Source organism: Bubalus kerabau, chromosome 11 (assembly GCF_029407905.1).
Source record: "Bubalus kerabau isolate K-KA32 ecotype Philippines breed swamp buffalo chromosome 11, PCC_UOA_SB_1v2, whole genome shotgun sequence".
Classification (NCBI taxonomy): Eukaryota; Metazoa; Chordata; class Mammalia; order Artiodactyla; family Bovidae; genus Bubalus; species Bubalus kerabau.
The window spans coordinates 99,038,992-99,058,223 of NC_073634.1; the positions used below are offsets into that span (position 1 = coordinate 99,038,992).

General features: G+C 46.9%; 1 protein-coding gene across 4 annotated transcripts in view; it reads left to right on the top strand.

Moving 5' to 3' along the window:
* Positions 1–8,255, top strand: part of GAPVD1 (GTPase activating protein and VPS9 domains 1) — a 74,332-nt gene extending 66,077 nt beyond the window's left edge. For all 4 annotated transcript variants that reach the window (XM_055541137.1, XM_055541139.1, XM_055541138.1 and 1 more), the window contains 4 exons: positions 379–592; positions 2,562–2,634; positions 3,817–4,014; positions 5,262–8,255. In XM_055541137.1, the coding sequence (XP_055397112.1) occupies positions 379–592; positions 2,562–2,634; positions 3,817–4,014; positions 5,262–5,402 (626 nt within the window). In that variant the 3' untranslated portion in view covers positions 5,403–8,255. The remainder of the gene's footprint in view (positions 1–378; positions 593–2,561; positions 2,635–3,816; positions 4,015–5,261) is intronic.
* The last annotated feature ends 10,977 nt before the right edge of the window (positions 8,256–19,232 follow it).

Consider the following 19,232-nt stretch of genomic DNA (forward strand, 5'->3'; position numbering starts at 1 on the left):
GTTCAACCAATAAATGTTGTGTTTATCCTGGTTGAATATCTATAGTTTATTAAAAAGTTGGAAAAATTTACAAAGTTTTGGATGCACCCAATTTTTCTTATTTTTTTTTTTAAACAAAGCATATCATTTTGTAACAAACCTCTTGTTCTTAAACTTCTGCACATGTCTTACCTTTCCCCTGTTTTTAATGATGTATTTTGGATGTATTTTCTCCCCAAATGAAACCATGCCCAGATACTTCTGGCTTTGAGAGCATGGTAGCTGCATAGGTAGTGGATTATGATTCTAACAGTTTTCTGTTTTTAACTACTTTCTAATAATTTCCTATTTAAAATCATTCAAATACTCTATTTTAAAGCATATTATTTTGCATTGGAGACTTTCAGAAACTCACAGCCGCTGATGATAAAACCGCCCAGGTGGAAGATTTTCTGCAGTTCCTGTACGGCGCGATGGCCCAGGATGTCATATGGCAGAACGCAAGCGAGGAACAGCTTCAGGACGCTCAGCTGGCCATCGAGAGAAGTGTGATGAACCGGATCTTCAAACTTGCCTTCTACCCGAATCAGGACGGGGACATACTCCGTGACCAGTAAGTGCTCCTGCCTGTGATGGACTAAGGGCTATCCCAGCCAGCCCCGTAGTTTAGACAAGTTATTCATGAGACATGGTATCTGAGTAGTAAAGGAAAAGATACGTGTTTCCTTTTTGCACCTCTCAGAGTTACCAGACCGGAAAGAAGGAAAGCGCTGTGTTCTCAGAGATGCGGGGAGTTGGGCTGGAGGGCCGTGTATACTGGCCTGGCCGTTGTGGAAGGCACTGCTGTTTACTCTGCCACAGCTATTCGTTCCTTCCTTCTTCTACCTACTCTTACCCTTCAGATCAGGACTCAGACCTCACTTCCTCGGGGGAAACCCTTCCTAGCCTGTCTGCCTGGGTGAGATGCCCTGGCAGGGCAGGGCTGCCTCAGGCCTGGGTACCTTTCTTTAGCACTTGCCACCATTGCAGTTTTACACTTTGAGTCATGGTTTCTCAAGCTGGCATGGCTGACATTTCAGGCCAGATGATTCTTTAATGTGGGAGGCTGTCCTGTGCCTTGTGGGACATGTAGCATCATGGCTGGCCTTGGCTGGTAGTCCCCTACCGGCTGTGAGAACCACACTGTCTCCAGACACTGCCAAGTGCCCCTTGGGGGCAGAACTGCCCCCTCTTCCGGATCACTGGTTTGTGTGATTATTTGATGAACGCCTCTGTCCTCCTCCAGATGGTTCCTTCCATGAGTGCAGGAACACAACGCTTCATTCGTCTCTCCATTAGGGCATCAAGCACAGTGTGTGACTTCTGATATGTACTTTTTATTTATTGGGAATGATATGTATTTGAATATCAAAATATCAAGAAGTGTATGGCATATGAATTAAATCTCAATAAAGCCTATTTTTAAAAACAATCCTAAAAATACTAATCTTGAAAAAAAAAATCTAGAAGAGTAACAGTGGTTATTTGGGGGTAGTGAGACTCAGCATTTTAATTTTTTCCTCTTCTGCATTTTCTTGACCACTGGTTTACGACCCAGTTTCTGCCCCCAAGTGTGTTGCTCAGGGGCCGCCGTGTACCCCCGGCAGTGAGAGTGGCTCACCATGTCAGCGGCCCTGAGGGGCCCGCGTAATAGGACCTCAGGGTGGGACGCTGGTGGTTTCTGTAAGCTTTTTTTTTTTTTATGGAAATTTTAAGATATCTCTTGTATATTTGAGAGAGCTCACTTTCCTGTGAGTGGGTTAGGATTGTTCCCACCTGCCTCTCTCACTTGTTCCTAGACTCGGGCTTTTTACCCCTCCCCACGTTTCTGTACGCAATTTGCCAACTGGGTTCTGTTTTCTCTCCAGAGCCCCAGTTTTTGGCTTCCGGGGTGGGATGAGGAATGGGAACATTCAAACTACTTACTGCAGAGAGCACCTTTAAAGCCGATTATGCCTCTGTCCCCTCCATGTCATCTTTGCAGGTTTATAGAGAGTTAGCACTATGTTCTAGAAAGGACACTCGAAGGCAGGAGACTGGGCGTAGCCTCAGCTGCTCACCACTGTGTGGCTTTAGGGAAATCCTTCACCTTTTAGGCCTAACCATTGTCATCTCTGAAATGAGAGGTGAGCGTCCTCAGCGTCCCTTCTCCGTCAAAGCGTCTGTGCTCTCCAATTTCTGCCCTTTGACCCCTCCACTTCTTCTTGGCCTGTTCACCAGTTAGCTTGTCCAGGTAGCTTCCAGGCTAAGGGGTCCCCTCACTTCTCCTGTGGACACTGCCCTGGTCCAGAAAGGAGGGGTTCCCACTCTTCCCCCTGCATCCCCTTGGCTCCCTGAGCCTTTCTAAGCAGATCCTAAATGTGAGAGTTTTTGACCAAGACAGAATACTTATAGCTAAGAGAGAGTCTCGACTGTAATGGTAATCTGTATCTGGAAGTGAGTCTAAAATGGTTTAAATGTGTTTTGAGGAAACCGATTATGACTACCTGCATACCTTCTTTTCTGAATTATATATTTACATATGTGTTTCGGGGCATTTTCAGGGTTCTTCATGAACATATTCAGAGATTGTCTAAAGTAGTGACTGCAAATCACAGAGCTCTGCAGATACCAGAGGTAATAACAGTTTATACAGTATGGATGGTATTATTCAATTAAAAGTGTCTTGGTGTGCTATGTACATGTTACCAGTTTTTCAGGGAAGCAGAATATAGTAAGTTATAAAGAAACCACTTGCACTGGATGTCCTTCAGCCAGTAAAATTCTCAAAGGTCTTTCCGTGGATTAAAATTCCCTAGCCTGAGAAGGGACCTTAGTAGTGAGAGGTGAGTGGAGGGAGGGCCAGCCTGGGGGAGCCCCCGCCCTGACACCACCCCCTTTAGGCAGGGCTTCCTGCTCACAGCTCACTCCTCCTGCGGCAGCCACACTCTCCACTGATGCTTTTATAATCATATAGAGCCTCGGAGTCCTAACCACTCAACAGCCAGTGTTCTTTCCAGAACATCCTGCAGGAATGTCACATATGAAGGGATCTGGTGGAACTTCAAAGAGAGTGTAGAAACTCCTGTCCAGAAGAGGGAACTGAATCTGAATGTGACCTCAGAATTAGCTTTTAGTTCCTGATACTAACATTTTTACCTGTCTTACACCTCTTACAGAATCAGGAAACAGGAAAGTTTTAGGTATATGAGTTTTCTGGTTGTTTCATTAGAATCTGGATATTAATTGGCATAAAATTTTTAATTGTCCTTGATTTCTAGAGCTGCTGCAACACAGGTAGATACTAATTTTTAAGCTATTTTAAAAGTAGCTTGTTGGTGCTTTTGGAATCAGCTGCAATACATAGATAAGTCCCATTCTAGCTCTTTTAAGAAAGATAATTGTTTAAAATTTATGAATTCTAGGTTCTGTGTTATCATATGCCTCTATTACGATATATCTGGGTGGGTTTGTGTGTTTGTTTGTTTTTCCTTTGGGGCCGCATCATGCAGCTTGGGGATCTTAGTTCCCCAGTGACCGGGGATGGAACCTGGGCCCCTGGCAGTGAGAGCTCAGAGTCCTAACCACTCAATGGCCAGGGAATTTCTCTGGGTGGTTTTATTTTAAAATGCAAAGCAAATAATTTAAAAGCTTAAAAGTTAGGCTTCAATCCTGAAGTGGGAGGATGGGGAGGAATTGCAATTTGGTTTTTCTGAAAAAGGGAAAAGGCAGCGGCTTCGCCCATCCGCCTCCTGACGTGGAGGTTGCTCTGGTCACTGCCTTCCACCTGCATGACGGTCTGTGTGTGATCTCGCTTAGGTTTATCTTAAGGAGGCACCGTGGCCCTCGGCACAGTCAGAAATCAGGACAATAAGTGCTTACAAGACGCCCCGGGACAAAGTACAGTGCATCCTGAGAATGTGCTCCACGATCATGAACCTCCTGAGCCTGGCCAACGAGGACTCCGTCCCAGGGGCAGATGACTTCGTCCCTGTGCTGGTGTTTGTGTTGATCAAGGTAGGTCCTCGCTACCACCCGTGAGAGGAGTTTCTTTGGTGTCCTGATTCAGGGGGCTGTGCAGAGGGTCGCCACGTGTTAACGGACTTTGACTCTTTTACAAGTTTCCAGCTCTATGATACCCAGGAAGAAAGTAGCTAACATCAAGTTATGTTCTGTCCAGAAGTTAGGGTTTTCCAAAGAAAGGAAGAGCTAGATTCCTAGATGAACGTTTTCAGCTTTTTAAAGCAGTGCCTGAAGGTCTTGCTTGGAGCTCAGTAGGTAATTACTGAATGAATGAATGAGGGCAGGTTCTCTGGTAATAATGTTTTTACCATCTTCTTTCATGTTGAATTCTTCATAGTGGTTATCACATAAACTACTACATTTTCCTACTATCTTTCTCCTCTTTTGACCTCATGTTTTATTAATTGTACCATATTGTTTTTAAAAGTACAACACCTCTTGTCCTTTTTTGACTTTAAAGTGTCACCATTAAAATGGTTTATTTTGTACATTTTGGTTTGGAGGTGGGGACCCTGCAGTTTGGGTGCACAACAGCCACCTAGTATGTGTTCCAGTCAGCTCAGGCCTCTGGTGATGTCTGAAGTGTATTTGACATATAGCTTACTAATTCTTAATGTTGTGGTATTTCTGCAGCCTGAACTCTTAGCTCAGAGTCAGAACCCTGACTCTGAATCTGTGCGATGAGCCTTCTTCACTCCTCCTATTGCCCGTTGCTTAGCTCCCTTCCGCAGGTGATGTGTTTAGTCTCTACGCAGAGCCAGTCTAAGCCCCTTTTAAGGAGCAGGCCTTAGCTTGCCCTCCTGATTTAACACACCTGAGCCTGGAGCCTCCTGCAGCAGAGGGCCTACTCTTTTTTTAGTTTTTTTTTCTTTCTCGGCTGGTTCTACCTATACTTACTAAACAGATATAACTCAATTTGTTTGCAGCATTTCCTTCCTTATCTGGAATCCGGGGATGTTGAGTAAAGCCACTGGGATTAGTTCAGCCCCTCTAAGGACCAATGAGGTCAAGTGCTTTGTTAGGCTAGAAAGCTCTAGTCGAGCTAGAATTAGAACCTGAGTCTTCTTTCCAATACACTGTTGCTCCTCACAATAAGTCGGGTTTACAAATTAGTTCCAAAAAGGATTTGGGGGATTATTTTGAAAAGGACTGGTATCTCTTTTTCACAGGAAAACATTTGAAAGATGTTACCATAAATGGTTTTTCCAGCTGAGTAGCTGACTTTGTTTTCACTTCTCTAGGCAAATCCACCCTGTTTGCTGTCCACTGTTCAGTACATCAGTAGCTTTTATGCCAGCTGTCTGTCTGGAGAGGAGTCCTATTGGTGGATGCAGTTCACAGCGGCCGTGGAATTCATTAAGACTATCGATGACCGAAAGTGACCGAGACAAAGGCCCAGCAAGGCAGCGGACTGTTAGCGGGGCCCACAGATCTCTCAGAAAATGTACCAGCTGCTTTGAAGGCTGAAGATGGTTTTTGTATAATATTGTACAGTGTTCAGACCTTTTAAAACAGATCTTTACTAAACAGATTAATGAGCTAACAAGCAGGTTCTCTTTTCTTTGGGTTCTTTTCCTTTCTGAGTTGCATATTTCATTAATTTCTTGTCCCCACATAGAGAATAGTACTGCAAAAAGGGACCACATTTTTCAGGTATTTTGAAATACAAAAAAAAAACAAACCCAAAATCTAGAAAATTCCTAGATCTCTGTTTATGGATACTCATTCTTTCTTTTCATTAAAAAAAGAACAGTACACCTCTTTTAGGATGCTGCCTAACCTTGGAAGCATCTAACAGAAGGAAGATACCGGTCGCACTGAGGATATAATAGTGGCGACGTTAGCGGCACTATCTATAAATACACTCGCCTAAACTGAAGAGCCAAGAAGGGAATGTAAATATGATATATATTTATATTTGATGTAATATGGACATCTTCAGATTCTAATAAACAAGGAATATTGCTGATAGTAGGTTGTCATGTACCCTCTTGTAAAATGGTTTCCTTGACAACATTTAAGCTGAGCTTAAAAGCAGAAGGCGAACAAATACACAGAAGTATTTATTAAAGTGTAACACAGTTTATTGAACTTTCTAGGTATGGAATTTGATGCACAGGGCTGCCTTTGATGAGGGGTATAGAACTTATTGAATATATCACTTAGACTTTCTCACCCTGGACGTCTTTGAGCCTGCAGTAGGAGATAGACTGTTTGTTTAATCATCATATGTGGCATACAAAGGGACAGTAGATATCTAACCCATCCTTGTGGTACTTCTCATCTGAAATGCTAAATGTAGTGTAGAAACCCCAGCCAGAACTCCCTACAAACCTTTAACTGTAATATATTTTTGATGATGATTCACATTGAATGCACAGACCAGGAATTCAGTGAATGTCATTTTTTTTTAAAAAACTAATTTGTATTGTCTGCTTTAGTGATACAAGTTTTACTAGTGATAAACTATTTTAATCAACCATACTATTCTTATGGGGGGGAAAAATCTGTTTTGGCAGGTTTCTGTGCCTTTGTTTCCCTCTTCTGAACAAAAGTATGTTTTTCTGTATTTTGGTTTGATCGTGTGTTGCTAATTAATCAGGAATGGGTTTTGGTGTCTGAGAAACAGGCCAAGGAGGCCCACCAAAGCTTCAAGCACAAGTCTTACACATAGGCCGACATAGACTGGTTTCGCTCTGTATGTTTCCTAAACGTGTTAACTTCTTTTATGAAAATTGGTCCCCTCCTTTGAGTCTCTTGTTGCTGGCAGCATTTCCAGGCATGTTTAAGGGAACTGTGACCAACAGCCTTGAGCAGATAAGGACAGAGGCTGTCTCTCCAGGAGCTCTGTGCTCCACTGTGCCTAAAGAAGCTGGGTTTTCTTTATGCCTTGACCTCTTCTCATTCCTTTACTCTAAAATACTGAGATAAGTTGCAGAGGGTTGTGAGATGAGGTTTCTGCCTTTTAGGGGCAGATCAAAATTAAAGTAGTACTGAAAAATGTCCTCTTGAACGTTAGATCAAGAAATCTATGTACAGTCATGCTTCATGGACTCTAACGGTCAAGCTCATTTAGGTCTTAGAAGTCAGATCCCACCGTAGATACTTTACAAGACAGATTGTCTTAACATGATTTCTAAGGCAGAGGGGGGCAGTTCAGCATTTGATTCAATAAATGTTAAGTCAACAGAAGTCTTGGAATAGTTGAAATTTATTGTTTGGGGATTTAACTCAGAAGTCAAGGCAGTTTTTCACCCCCGTGGTGGTTCCTAACTCTTTTCCATGTTGTTACTATGGAAATAAATATGAAGATGTGGACACTGCATGGGGCTCTTTTCTGTGGAGAAGGTGGTGAGTTTGCATCTCCTAGAGGCAGGAGGTCGGGCTCTGCAGGGCTTGAGACAGTTGTGAGAGGAGGACCTCAGAGATTTGGCATCACAGTTACATCCGAGATGGAGGTGGGTGCTTGTGTCTTGACTCAGGTGCCAGCAGAGAAGCGCACAGCCCAGCTGTTTAAGGTTAAGCTGTTTTCTTCGGGAAGCCGGTCAGGAGTAAGGACTACTTCAGCGTTAACTGTCATTGGTAGTTTCGTCGTAACAGGGTTTAGTAGTGTTGAGTTCTGAGTTTAGGAATTGGTAACTGTCTGCATGGGCTTCCCAGGGGGCTCAGCAGTAAAGCCTCTGCCTGCCAATACAGGAAACTCAGGTTCAATCTCTGGGTCAGGAGAAGGGCATGGCAACCTGCTCCAGTATTCTTGCTGGGGAAATCCCATGGACAGAGGAGGCTGACCGACTACAGTCCATTGGGTCACATAGAGTCAGACACGATTCAGTGACTACACAACACCTGTGTGTGTGGCAGCGGTGGGCGTGAGATAGGGAGTAATCTGATTGTACTCTTTCAGGAAAGGAATAGTTGTCCTTCAGCTGTTTCGTACCACGGATCCTCCCAGGACATAGGTTATATGAAGGAGTGTGCAAAAATACAAAATCACACGTAGGAAACCTTCAGTAGCCACCGATCATTACGTGGAATTTACAAAGAAAATGAATGTTAAATGTTCACTGAAATTCTGTGGAATTATCTCACGAAAAAAATCAGTTCATATTTTGTATTAATACTGTGCTTCCAGAGATAGTTAAGTAATAGAATTACAGATTGAAGATTATCTTTTATTTGTAAAAGTATTATTTTTTAAATCTAGTAAACATTTTGTTTTCTTTCTCTAGGTCAAATCTCAGCCACAGTTAACTGATTTCTCCTACTTTATCTTTTTAAAAACCTGTTTATAAAAGCTATTTTATACAGATACGAAATCACTGTAAGAGGGTTAGGCTTTGTGAAGGATGGAAAATAGATGTGGATGAGATGCATGGGTTTTTCTCTCCCTGTTGTGTCCTGGAAGCCTTTGTTTAATGTAGACTTTCAACCTACATGTTCCTGAGGTATGTAAGCGAGAGAACTAAAACCTGTCTCAGGCAGTGACAAGGTCTAGTTTTGGCCACAGGAAGCTATACCTGACTGTGCATGCCAGTCGGCACTGTTCCCCATTGCCTGCCGTGGGAATTCCGTGGCCAAGTGAAGATCAACGTCGCGAAGATTTAACAGTTCCCGTGTCTGATGAGATTGGGTGTGAAAAAGGGAAGTAGGAACACCCTTGCTCAGAATTGTTAGTGGGTTGTGTCGAAGTGATAGAGTCGTTGGTGGACTCAGCTTCCTCCGTTGATGTGCGTCCTAGACTTTCTCTTCCCTTCCCATTCCTGCTTTATTTTGTAAGGAAAAGTCTGCCCTCTGTTTAGTTCTTTTAACTATTAAGTTTATTCTATATGTAATTGCCATACTTTAGGGGGGAAGTCAGAAAAGATCTTCTTGAAGCTCAAAGAATTTTTAGTTGAGTAGATGAACAGTGATGAGATATTTGAGGTACTTTGCCAAAATGCTTGAGAATGTTGCCAGATTAATAATCATATATTTTAGAATGTGGGTTACCCAAGGAGTAGGGTGACCAGGAATAGCTTTATTACTCTTGAGAATACTTGGAGAAAGGAAGATATGCTTTGCTTCAGTGTCAAGGTTGGTGTGGTTGAACTGTGGCATCACCACAGAGCTGCATGTCCCACAGGCCTGTGCTCATCGAAGGTTAAATCCCCGGGAGAGAAAGTCCTCTACACCTGGTTCGTGGCAGACACTGTGGGCAGGAGCCACACGCCTTAAGAATTCACCTCTGCTGAGTTGATGTTCTGTCTTGTCTACCGTCTTCTCGTGTTTCACCTGTGTGAAAAAGCTTTGTACTGCCTCTCCTCTTGAAACTGATAAAAACCTATAAGCCTCAGTGAATGAGTTTGCACCATCTTGTATATGTACAGGAAACCCATCCTGTCTCCTAATGTGATTACTCATGTACAATATCATTGTGTAAAATTGATTAAAAAGGGAGAGCAGTTGAATTCATTGGGTTTTATGTTTCCATCATCTCTTTTGTATTTGGAAGCATTTCTGAAAATTTCTCTTGACTTCTCAGATATAACTAAGGTTCTCCATGAATTCACACTCGTCCTTTTCATCTGAACATCTACTTGTTAACTACAGTACTAGGAAGGAATTGGAATCATCCAGCAGTTGCTAATGAGATGGTGCACATTCACTCCTTTAACACGGTTCCTGTCTGAACCCTGTATTTGGTTAGCTATTCATCAGCCTTAGTTCTGAGCACAGAAGTCCTAATCATGGTCTTCACGGGAGTCTTGATTGATCCTCTCAGTTGAGGGGAGTTTCTATTAGCCAAGGAGCCCTTGTTGCAGAGGCCAGCTCATTCTACTCGCTGATGGAAAAGCACTTTGTTCATATTGATTGCACTTAATTTGGAAGGAAACATTTAAAAACTGGATGAGGATTCAGTTTTCACTCAGTCTGTTCATTATTAAAATTAATGCTATGACTTTCCTAGAACTGCAAATAGAATTCAACTTTTCTTGCCAATTTGGAATTCCCTATGTCACCTGGACTCTTGTTATATTTGTGCCTACTCAGCCCTCTCTAAGTAAGCGGCTCTGTGGCTTTTCCCTGAGGATGCAGAGCTAGTGATGTTCAGCTAGGCCTCCCTGCAGTGCTGCCTGTAAAATATGTCACGATCCTGGAAAGTGTAATCAGGTCAGAAGCTCCTCTTAGCTGTAAATGCGTCTCTACCTAGAGATTTAAGTATTCATTGAAGAGCTTTTGAGTCAGTCATTTCATTCCAGAAGAACCCTATTCCATCTTCTTAGGGTGCCAAAATACAGTACAAAGACTTGAGGGTGGGGGGAAACATTGGTCAGAGAGGCAGGAAAATCTGGTTATGAGGATCCAGGAAGCATCTTCCACATTTTGTGCTAAAATGGAAAAAGCTCTCAATTCTGTCATTGAACCTGTTGTGGACAGTGAACATGAAAACCATGGTACTCTCATTTCTGTTAACTAGGATTTCAGCATATTGCTGGCCCAAATCATTAAATTTTATGCTCCTGTCAAAAAGAGTATCCAGTGTGATTTTTAAACATGGACCATTTTACTTCAGCTCTCCTTAGCCCTACTAATTTGTAGTTTTGACAGAACTTTTGTCACCAAGACTGTTGGTTACTATACATAACTGCTGATGTTTCTTACCAGTAATTCCTAGTGAATTTAGTCAAGAGATCTGTCTGATCTGACTCACTGAGAAAGTAAACCACAATCTTTGGGAAAATGAAAATGGTAGTCACTCAGTCGTGTCTGATACTTTGTGACCCCGTGGACTGTAACCCACTAGGCTCCTCTGTCCATGGAATTCTCTAGGCAAGAATACTGGAGTGGATAGCCATGTCCTTCTCCAAGGGATCTGCCTGACCCAGGGATCAAACCCAGGTCTTCTGCATTGGAGGCAGATTCTTTACCATCTGAACCACCAGGGAAGCCCACAATCTTTGGGGGTGGCACTTAAAACAGGTCCACTTTTAAGTGCCCTAGGCAGTCTGGAAAACATTGTTTTCAGACCTCACTGTTAAGAATCACCTGGTGCTCTTGCTGATAAATCAGCACGTATAGGGGATGGGACAGGAATCTTTAAACAAGTACTCCAGGTGTCTTATTTTTGTGGAACATAGAGCAGCACCATGGAGTCAGCATTTCAGGAAGTATGAGCTGGAGGGCCATGTGCACTGTCCACCTGGGATGATAAACTGCTGACTCATTATTCCTCACAGGGCACGTTGAATCAATTTTGGGGGAGGAACAGGAGAAAAAATCTGCATGCCTAGCAAACCCCCCTTCTGACTCATGCTAACTAAAAAATGTGTGATCTGTGAAAGGTGTTCAATTCTTCAAGTTTTGGCTCCACATCCCCAAGGTGGGTGGAGCCCCTTTTAAAGGATACAGGGCCTGGCAGGGAGTTCCTGGTGGTCCAGTGGTTGAGATTCTGCACTTCCACTGCTGGGGACATAGGTCCAGTCCCTGATGAAGGAACTAAGATCCTTCATGCTGCACAGCATGGCCGAAAAAAAAAAAGGATAAAGGACCTAGTAGCCAAGCTGATATCCTTCAAGGATAGCTTTTTCTTTTTTTAAAATTTTGCTTAAATCCAAATGTTTTCTGATAATCTTCTGGTTATATAAAAACTGTTTCTTTCTCAAACCTCAAATTGCTAAACATTTGATAATCACGGTGTTCGAATTTCTATGTGAAAACGTATCGTCTAATCTTCCTCATCGTTTTAGCTTTTAAAATGGCTCTTTGGTTTCTGTTGCCTTTGCTGTCCCGTGTTAAGTAACAGCATTGTTTCCAGCAGCCCCAGCTTCCAACTGGGTTTTTTCCTGGCCTGCCCTCTGCTGAAAGTGAGAGAACCTGTAAGCAGTCACTTCTCCTCCTATTTCTGATCCTCTCAGTCAATACGTGAGTTCCAGCCCCTTCCTCTCTCTCACTCACTTTCTGATCAGTAACAACGTTCTTTTCCTTCTTCTGTGGCTGTGATGGTGACAGTTGGGGCTGTGTCTGCTGTAGCTTGGGCTTACCTGATAGTTGGTAAAGAATCTGCCTGCAACGCAGGAGACCCAAGTTCGATCCCTGGGTTGGAAAGATCCCCTGGAGAAGGGAAAGGCTACCTACTTCAGTATTCTGGCCTGGAGAATTCTATGGACTGTATAGCCCATGGGGTCACAGACTTGGACGTGACTGAGCGACTTTCACGTTCTTTCTGCAGCAGCTTGGGGTAGCAGTCTGGGAGTGAGCCAGCCTGGTGGGGTGGGGGGAGACAGAGGCAGGCGCATAAGAAAGTCACAAGTGACAGGAAGGGGAGGTGCTAAGGCCGTCCCACCAGCACAGTGACACAGTGATGCCCCGAAACACCTCCTCCACAGCAAAGCTGGGCCACACCAGTGGGATCATCCAGATCATTCTTGCTACTTCCTGGAAAGCCACTGGTTTCAAGTGGTATGTGGTTGTAATGTCAGGTCCAGGAGCCTGAAAATGGTTCTTGTTTTAGATCTGCCACTAATCAATCCTAAGGCCAATGAAAACCTCTTTGAAGGGCTTTTCCTGAGTTGGGCTCTACTACCTCAGTGGTCCTGGACATCCAGTCTTGGTGAATATATATGTATACACAGACTTATACATGGATATACAAATATGTATATATATGCATATATGTATGTGTATATGGGGCTTCCCCAGTGGCTCAGTGGTAAAGGACCCGCTCCTGCAGCGCAGGAGCTGCAGAAGATGAGGGTTTGATCCTTGGGTCAGGAAGATCCCCTGGAGGAGGGTATGGTAACCCACTCCAGTATTCTTGCCTGGAGAATCCCATGGACAGAGGAGGGGCCTGGTGGACTACAGTCCATGGGGTCGCAAAGTCGGATGTGACTAAAGCAACTTAGCAGGCAGGCAGGCATGTGTGTATATACATATGTGTGTATATATACATGTGTATGTGTATACATGTGTGTGTGTATATTTATATGGTCTTGAAATAGTTCTCCTGTGCCAGCATTTAACTGAGGGATGTAGTAGAGCGCAGTGACACTGCAGAGGTTGCCAGCATGGACCATGGGTGTTTGGAAACCCTGATGGAAGAGGCTGCCCACTGAGCTGACTCAAGGAGGGAGACTCCAGCCAGTGAACACCAGTTTAGGCACCCAGCTACTTTCTAATCTGGTTTAATGAACTTGAACCAGGACTGATGTATTGTGGGTGACCAGGTACAGGCTGGGTAATCCTAGAGAAGCACTCTTCTCTGACATCAGCCAGCAGAGCCGAGGGGCAGCGTTGGTTCTGCGTCGTGACATCCCAGGAACACTGGAACGACCTATGACCACAAAAACCACTCTACCTGTTTTTAACTAAAAGCTTCCCTTGTGCACTTAAGCTTGTGCTGCTGTGGTCATGAATAATAGTGACACAACTTCTGAAACTTTCCTTTATACTGTCGACTGGAAAAAAGTGCAGCGTAAGAGCTGTGAGTCCAAGTTTATTTGGGGACTTACTGAGGAGATGGTTCTCAAGCAGCTTTGAGGACCTGCTCTGGAGGAAGGGGAAGGCTGATACATACGTGATTTTGGTGAAGGTGGTGCATGCAGTGAAGCATACATCTCACTAAAAGGTTGCTGCTAGTCATGAGAAGGTGTCTCCATGAATGATTTTAGTGATTTTTCTAGATGTGAGAAGATGCAAGATATTGGGTTCCTGACATTTTCTCCTGAAAATATCTCTCTGCCAGTTTTTCCAGATGAAGGAGTGCCTCATTCCTGATCTCCACCCTGAACTCCTTTCAGGGGGTGTTGAAGGTCAGCAGCTGCAGTGGCTGTGACCTAACCCTCCTAAAAGCAGACGGCGAGTGACTTTTTAGTTGTCAGTTCTTCTCTGGATTTGGCTATTTCAATCTTTAGTGCTCTAGTCCACCCACCTCTCCTATTCCTCACTGCCCCATCCCTGGATCACTCACACCCCCTGAAGAGTCTCCTTAGGAAACAGCTCTAATGTGCTTTTTTTTTTTTTCATCTCCATGATCTCAACTGATGGATTTCCATGCCTCCCTTCCCCCCTTTCTCCTAGAGTCAGTCAAGTCTGATCAGATTTCTCTTCTCTCCAGAACATTTTCTATTTTGCTTCTAACCTGTATTTTCATCCTTATGCCTCTGTCCCTTCTTCCCGTCTAGCTCCACTCCTGCCCCTCAAAGTAAATCATGCTTTACCTGCATTACCCACAAATTGGCACTGGCCCTCTGCCTCTGCAAGGATCAGATTATGAACCACTGAAGCTGCTGACCTTCAACACCCCCCTGAAGGGAGTTCAGGGTGGAGATCAGGAGGAATGAGGCCCTCTGAGCTCTGTGAAAAACTGGCAGAACAAGTCTTCAGACAGATAATTTTAGGAGATGATTTTATGAGCCCAATTCTTGCATCTCCTCTCCTTCACGGTGACCTCTGCTCCTTGTGGCTAGCAGAAACGTTCTGCAAAAATTATGTGCCTGATTGCATGTACTTGCCCTGCATAAAATCACACATACTGCCCTCACCCCACCCTACCCTCTTTGGAGCAGTTTCTCAGAGCCATCTGAAATGCTATCTCTCAAGCTATAGTCCTCATTTGACCCCAAATAAAACAACTCACAACCCTCAGATTGTGCACTTTTTTCCAGTCAACACCTGCCCCCAAGCCTCCGCCTTTGCAGGGCCCTCTGGTTTCAGTGCTCTCCCTAAGTAGGCTCTGCAGCTCTTCTGGGCGGGCGACTCCCCAGATGTCCCCATCCTTCCCTCCCTCTCCTAGGAGGCTCATCCCCCTACACTTCTCTACAAAGAAGTGATCTCTCTGGAACCTGAGCTCTCCTTAGGGACTGTCTCCTTAGGACACCAGCTGGCAGGTGTCCCCAAGTGTCGGGGGCCGAGGAGGAGGGTAGGTAGTCAGACAGTAGCCCCTGGGTGCGGGGATTCCACTCTTTTTTCCTCCCAGATTCAGTCTGTGCAGGGACAGGGGCTCTCTCTCCCCCACCTTCACGTGGTCCGGGGCCGAAAGCTCTGCTCGTCCTCGGGGAAGACACTGCGTCCCAAGCCCCGGACCTCTACCTGGGAGACGGAGGTGAGCACAGGCTCCCGGCGGCCCTGTCCCGCTGCGCGCGCCTGTGTTTAGGCCCGCCCCCGGGTCACCCTGCTGGGACCGCGCGAGGCCGGTTCACCGAGGTGGTCCTTCGAGTTGATGGAGGGTCGGATAAGGAGACCCCCCACCCAGCGAAGCGCCGGCACAGCCGCGCCAAGTCCAGGGCGGGCGGGCGGGCGGGCGGCCGGCGGAGAGTTTGGGAGGTCAGGCTGGCCGTCCAGGACGCACGCGGTTCTCCAGCTCCAGCCGGCCCTCGACGGCTCCTCCAGCGCCCGGGGCTGCGTTCGGGGCCCAAGCTGCCTCCGGGGAGCCGAGCCCGGGGGTCTCACCCTGCCTCCCTCGCTTGGCGGCCCAGATCCCGGTGCCAGGTGGCCGCCACGAAGAAGTGTGGGCCCTGCTGGGCCGTCTGGGGCCGCCCCGGGGTCCGAGGACATGCCATACTGTCGCCTGTCCGGTGTCTGCTCCGCACCCCCGTGAGCCACGGGGCGGGGATGGAGGGTCTCCGGTGCCCTGCGGAGTGCCGCCCGGCTGCAGCTCCGAATCGGGCCACGTGGTCTTCTGTTTGCACCGCCTCCCGGTCCTCCTGGTTCCGCAGGCAAGGGTTAATCCTACACCGTAAAGGAGTAGGAGTAATTATTATCTCTATTTATTTATTACTTTAGGTGGGGTCTACAAACCGGTGTCCTCTGGGGGCAGCAGTATCGTGTTGGGTAGGAAATCCTGGGATTTGAACCCAAGGCAGCAGGGGTTCCTCCCCTGAGGCGTCCCAGAGCTGCGGGGCGGTGGGAGAGGGATGCGGCTGGACCTCGCTGTTCGCTGAGTTGACTCTGAACTGGCCGGTTTCGCCCAGGCCCCTACTTTGCTGTTGCTTGGGCGACATCTTGTGGCCAAGGACGGGTACAGACCCGCGGCGGCAAAGGCTGCGGAACGAAGGTCCCCCCTCAGGCTCCTCTGGAGGAGGCCTCAGGCTCTCGGACTCAGAAGCCCCAACCAGCCCCCTTGCACCCACCCTTTCACTGAACTCTTATCTAGGACAGCTCCAGGCAGACCGCCAAACTCACTTGTGTCCCCTGAGCTAGACACACGAATATAATGGGTTTCTCTTGGCCCACCCCTTCTTGGGGCAAATTAGCATTATATAGCAAGCTAGTGATCAGGGCTTCCCTGGTGGCTCAGACAGTAAAGAATCTGCCTGCAATGCAGGTGATCCCTGGCTCAGGAAGATTCCCTGGAGAAGGGAATGGCAACCCATTCCAGAATGCTTGCCTGGAGAATTCCATGGGCAAAGGAGCCTCATGGGGTCGCAAAGAGTTGGACCCCACTGAGTGACTAGCACACAATGACCAGGTTATTATTCCCATTTTGCAGATGAGGCAGCAGCCCTGAGTAACCGCAGCAGGACTGGAGCCCAGCTTTGTCAGGCTGCAGCATGCTGCCGGACATAGGGCTGAGAGCCGCAGGTGTCGTGTACCCCACTGTCCAGGGAGGTGCTGCCAAGGGTGGAAGTATTATTGGCCACAGGAATGCCTTGAGTTCATTTTTTGGTGCTGAGCACAGAGCTGTGTGCTTTACAGTATCTCACAGAACCCTCACCTGTGAGCCCGGCAGCATTATGAGCCCCATGTTACAGGTGAGGAATCTGAGGCTCAGAGAGGTGAAGTGGCTCATCTAAGGTAAATCACTAAGATAAGTCACTTCAGTCGTGTCCGACTCTGTGTGACCCCATAGACGGCAGCCCACCAGGCTCCCCCGTCCCTGGGATTCTCCAGGCAAGAACACTGGAGTGGGTTGCCATTTCCTTCTCCAATGCATGAAAGTGAAAAGTGAAAGTGAAGTCCCTCAGTCGTGTCCGACTCTTTGCAACCCCATGGACTGCAGCCCACCAGGCTCCTCTGCCCATGGGATTTTCCAGGCAAGAGTATTGGAGTGGGGTGCCATTGCCTTCACTGGCTCATCTAAAGCCACCCAGAAAATCAATGGCAGAGCCAGGATCTGATCCAGGTCTGGAGGATTCACAAATCCTTGTGTTTTTTTTTTAAATATATTAATCTTTAAAAATATATTTTTATTTTTATTTATTTGGCTGTGCTGGTTCTTAGTTAGGGCATGTGAGATCTTCTATCTTCGTTGTGGCATGGGGATCTTTAGTTGAGGCATGAGGAATCTTTTCCAGTTGCCACAGGTGAGATCTGGGATTCCCAGGTGGCTCAGAGGTAAAGAATCCCCCCGACTAGCACCCATGCCAATGTAGGAGTTGTGGGTTTGATTTGGGGTTGGGAAGATTCCCTGGAGGAGAAAATGACAACCCACTCCAGTATTCTTGCCTGAAAATCCCATGGACATGGATAGGGGAGCCTGGTGGGCTACAGTCTGTGGGGTGGCAAACTTGGACACGACTTAATATGCACGCCTATGTAGGATTTAGTTCCCTGACTAGGGATGGAACCTGGGTCCCCTGCATTGGGAGTGTGGAGTCTTAGCCACTGGACCACCAGGGAAATCCCCTGAGTCCTTATTTTTAGCTACTAGGGAACCCCGTTTGCTTCTCTGCAACATATCAGCCCCATAGGATTATGGGAGAATCATATCAAGCAGGCGTGGAGAGAGCTTTGCGAACTGTAGAGGACGGGGCCCCTGACGGTGCATTATTATCCTGCTCCTGGTGTGCACTTCCCCTTGTGCGTGTGAGCCCCTTGAGGGCAGGGCTGGATGCTCATGGCATCCTCAGGGCCCAGCACGGAGCCTGGTACCCAGTGGGCAGTCTGGGGAGCAGGGAAATGCCCACTTCCGCACCCATCCCCATGAGGCCCAGGTCCACTTCCTAGTGTTCATGGTCGAGGCAAGGATAGTCAGTCTCTGCCTCCTGATTCACTTCGTTCAGAGGAAGGGGTGACCTTCTCTTCCTCCTTGGTTGCAATAGGCTGGCACCTGGACTCCCACGCGGGGCCCAGAGGGAGAGGGCTTCGTGGCGGGAGATCCCTCGCAGGTCCCGAGAAAGCAGCAGGGCGGGCGGAATATAAATGCGCCTGAGAACGCGGAGGAACAGATGAAAGCGAGCCTCCAGGTGACTGGGTGGAGAGGACCCACAGGGGCAGCCGCCTCCTCTCGGCGCACAGATTGAGCCCATGATGAAGATGAATGGAAACCCCTTTGCTGGAAAATGTGGCGGCAATCAAGACGCTACCTGGGCCGGGGGCCCTCCTACCAGCTCCGCGCAGGGAAATGTTAGGATTCGGAATTTCAGCACCAGCCACATGGTTAGCACGGAAAGCAGGCAACACTCGTGATAAGCAGCCCCAATTAGAGAATAAATGATACAGGATGCCCGTTAGTTTGGCAGGAATCTGTGGACTCAGCGGCTGCGGGTGGGTATCAGACGGCCCCTGCAAACAGACGCCAGCTTGCACAAAGAAACGCAGCCCGCACGGCTGAGGATCCTGGCCCAGCCGTGGACCCCTCGACCAGGGGGTCCTGCCCAGAAGGATTTCCTGAGAGTAGCCGTGGGGTTCTGAAAGGCTGGTTGAGAGTGCGGAAGTGAGATGACTGTGGGTTGTCTAGCACTTGCGGATGGCAACAAATTGAACTTGTAGCTTCCAAAATTCCACACGGGGACGCAGGGCTTATGAGGACCCTGTGTCTTCATCTTTCCAGGCTGAAAAAAATCCCCCTCCCCCCTTTTTTTCCTCAATACGTCCACTTCAAAGCAATGCGTGTGATCATTGGGTGACATGCACCGTGGACCAGGAAGGAAGTTTTGCCGGGCGTATTAATATTGTCGGCCAGATTGCAGGGGGCATGTTTAACGCGCTTCAGGTGTTCTCGCAGCGTTGGCACAACGGATCAGCTAATTACAAATCATGCCTATTTATTCATTAAACAGGGCCTGGGGGAAATTCAAAGAGGCAACACTGTCTTCACTTCATTCAATTTGCAGTCTGTGATTAAACGAAACACAGCTGCAAGACTCCAGAAATGTTGCCTAATATCCATCCGCCTTTTTTTCCTAGCTCAGACGGACCTGTTCTCTGGAGGCCATTTCTACCCTCAAGTGGGGTCTTGTCATCCTTCTTCAGCTGTTATGCACTCACAGACTGTTTGTGACTCTGAGCAAGTG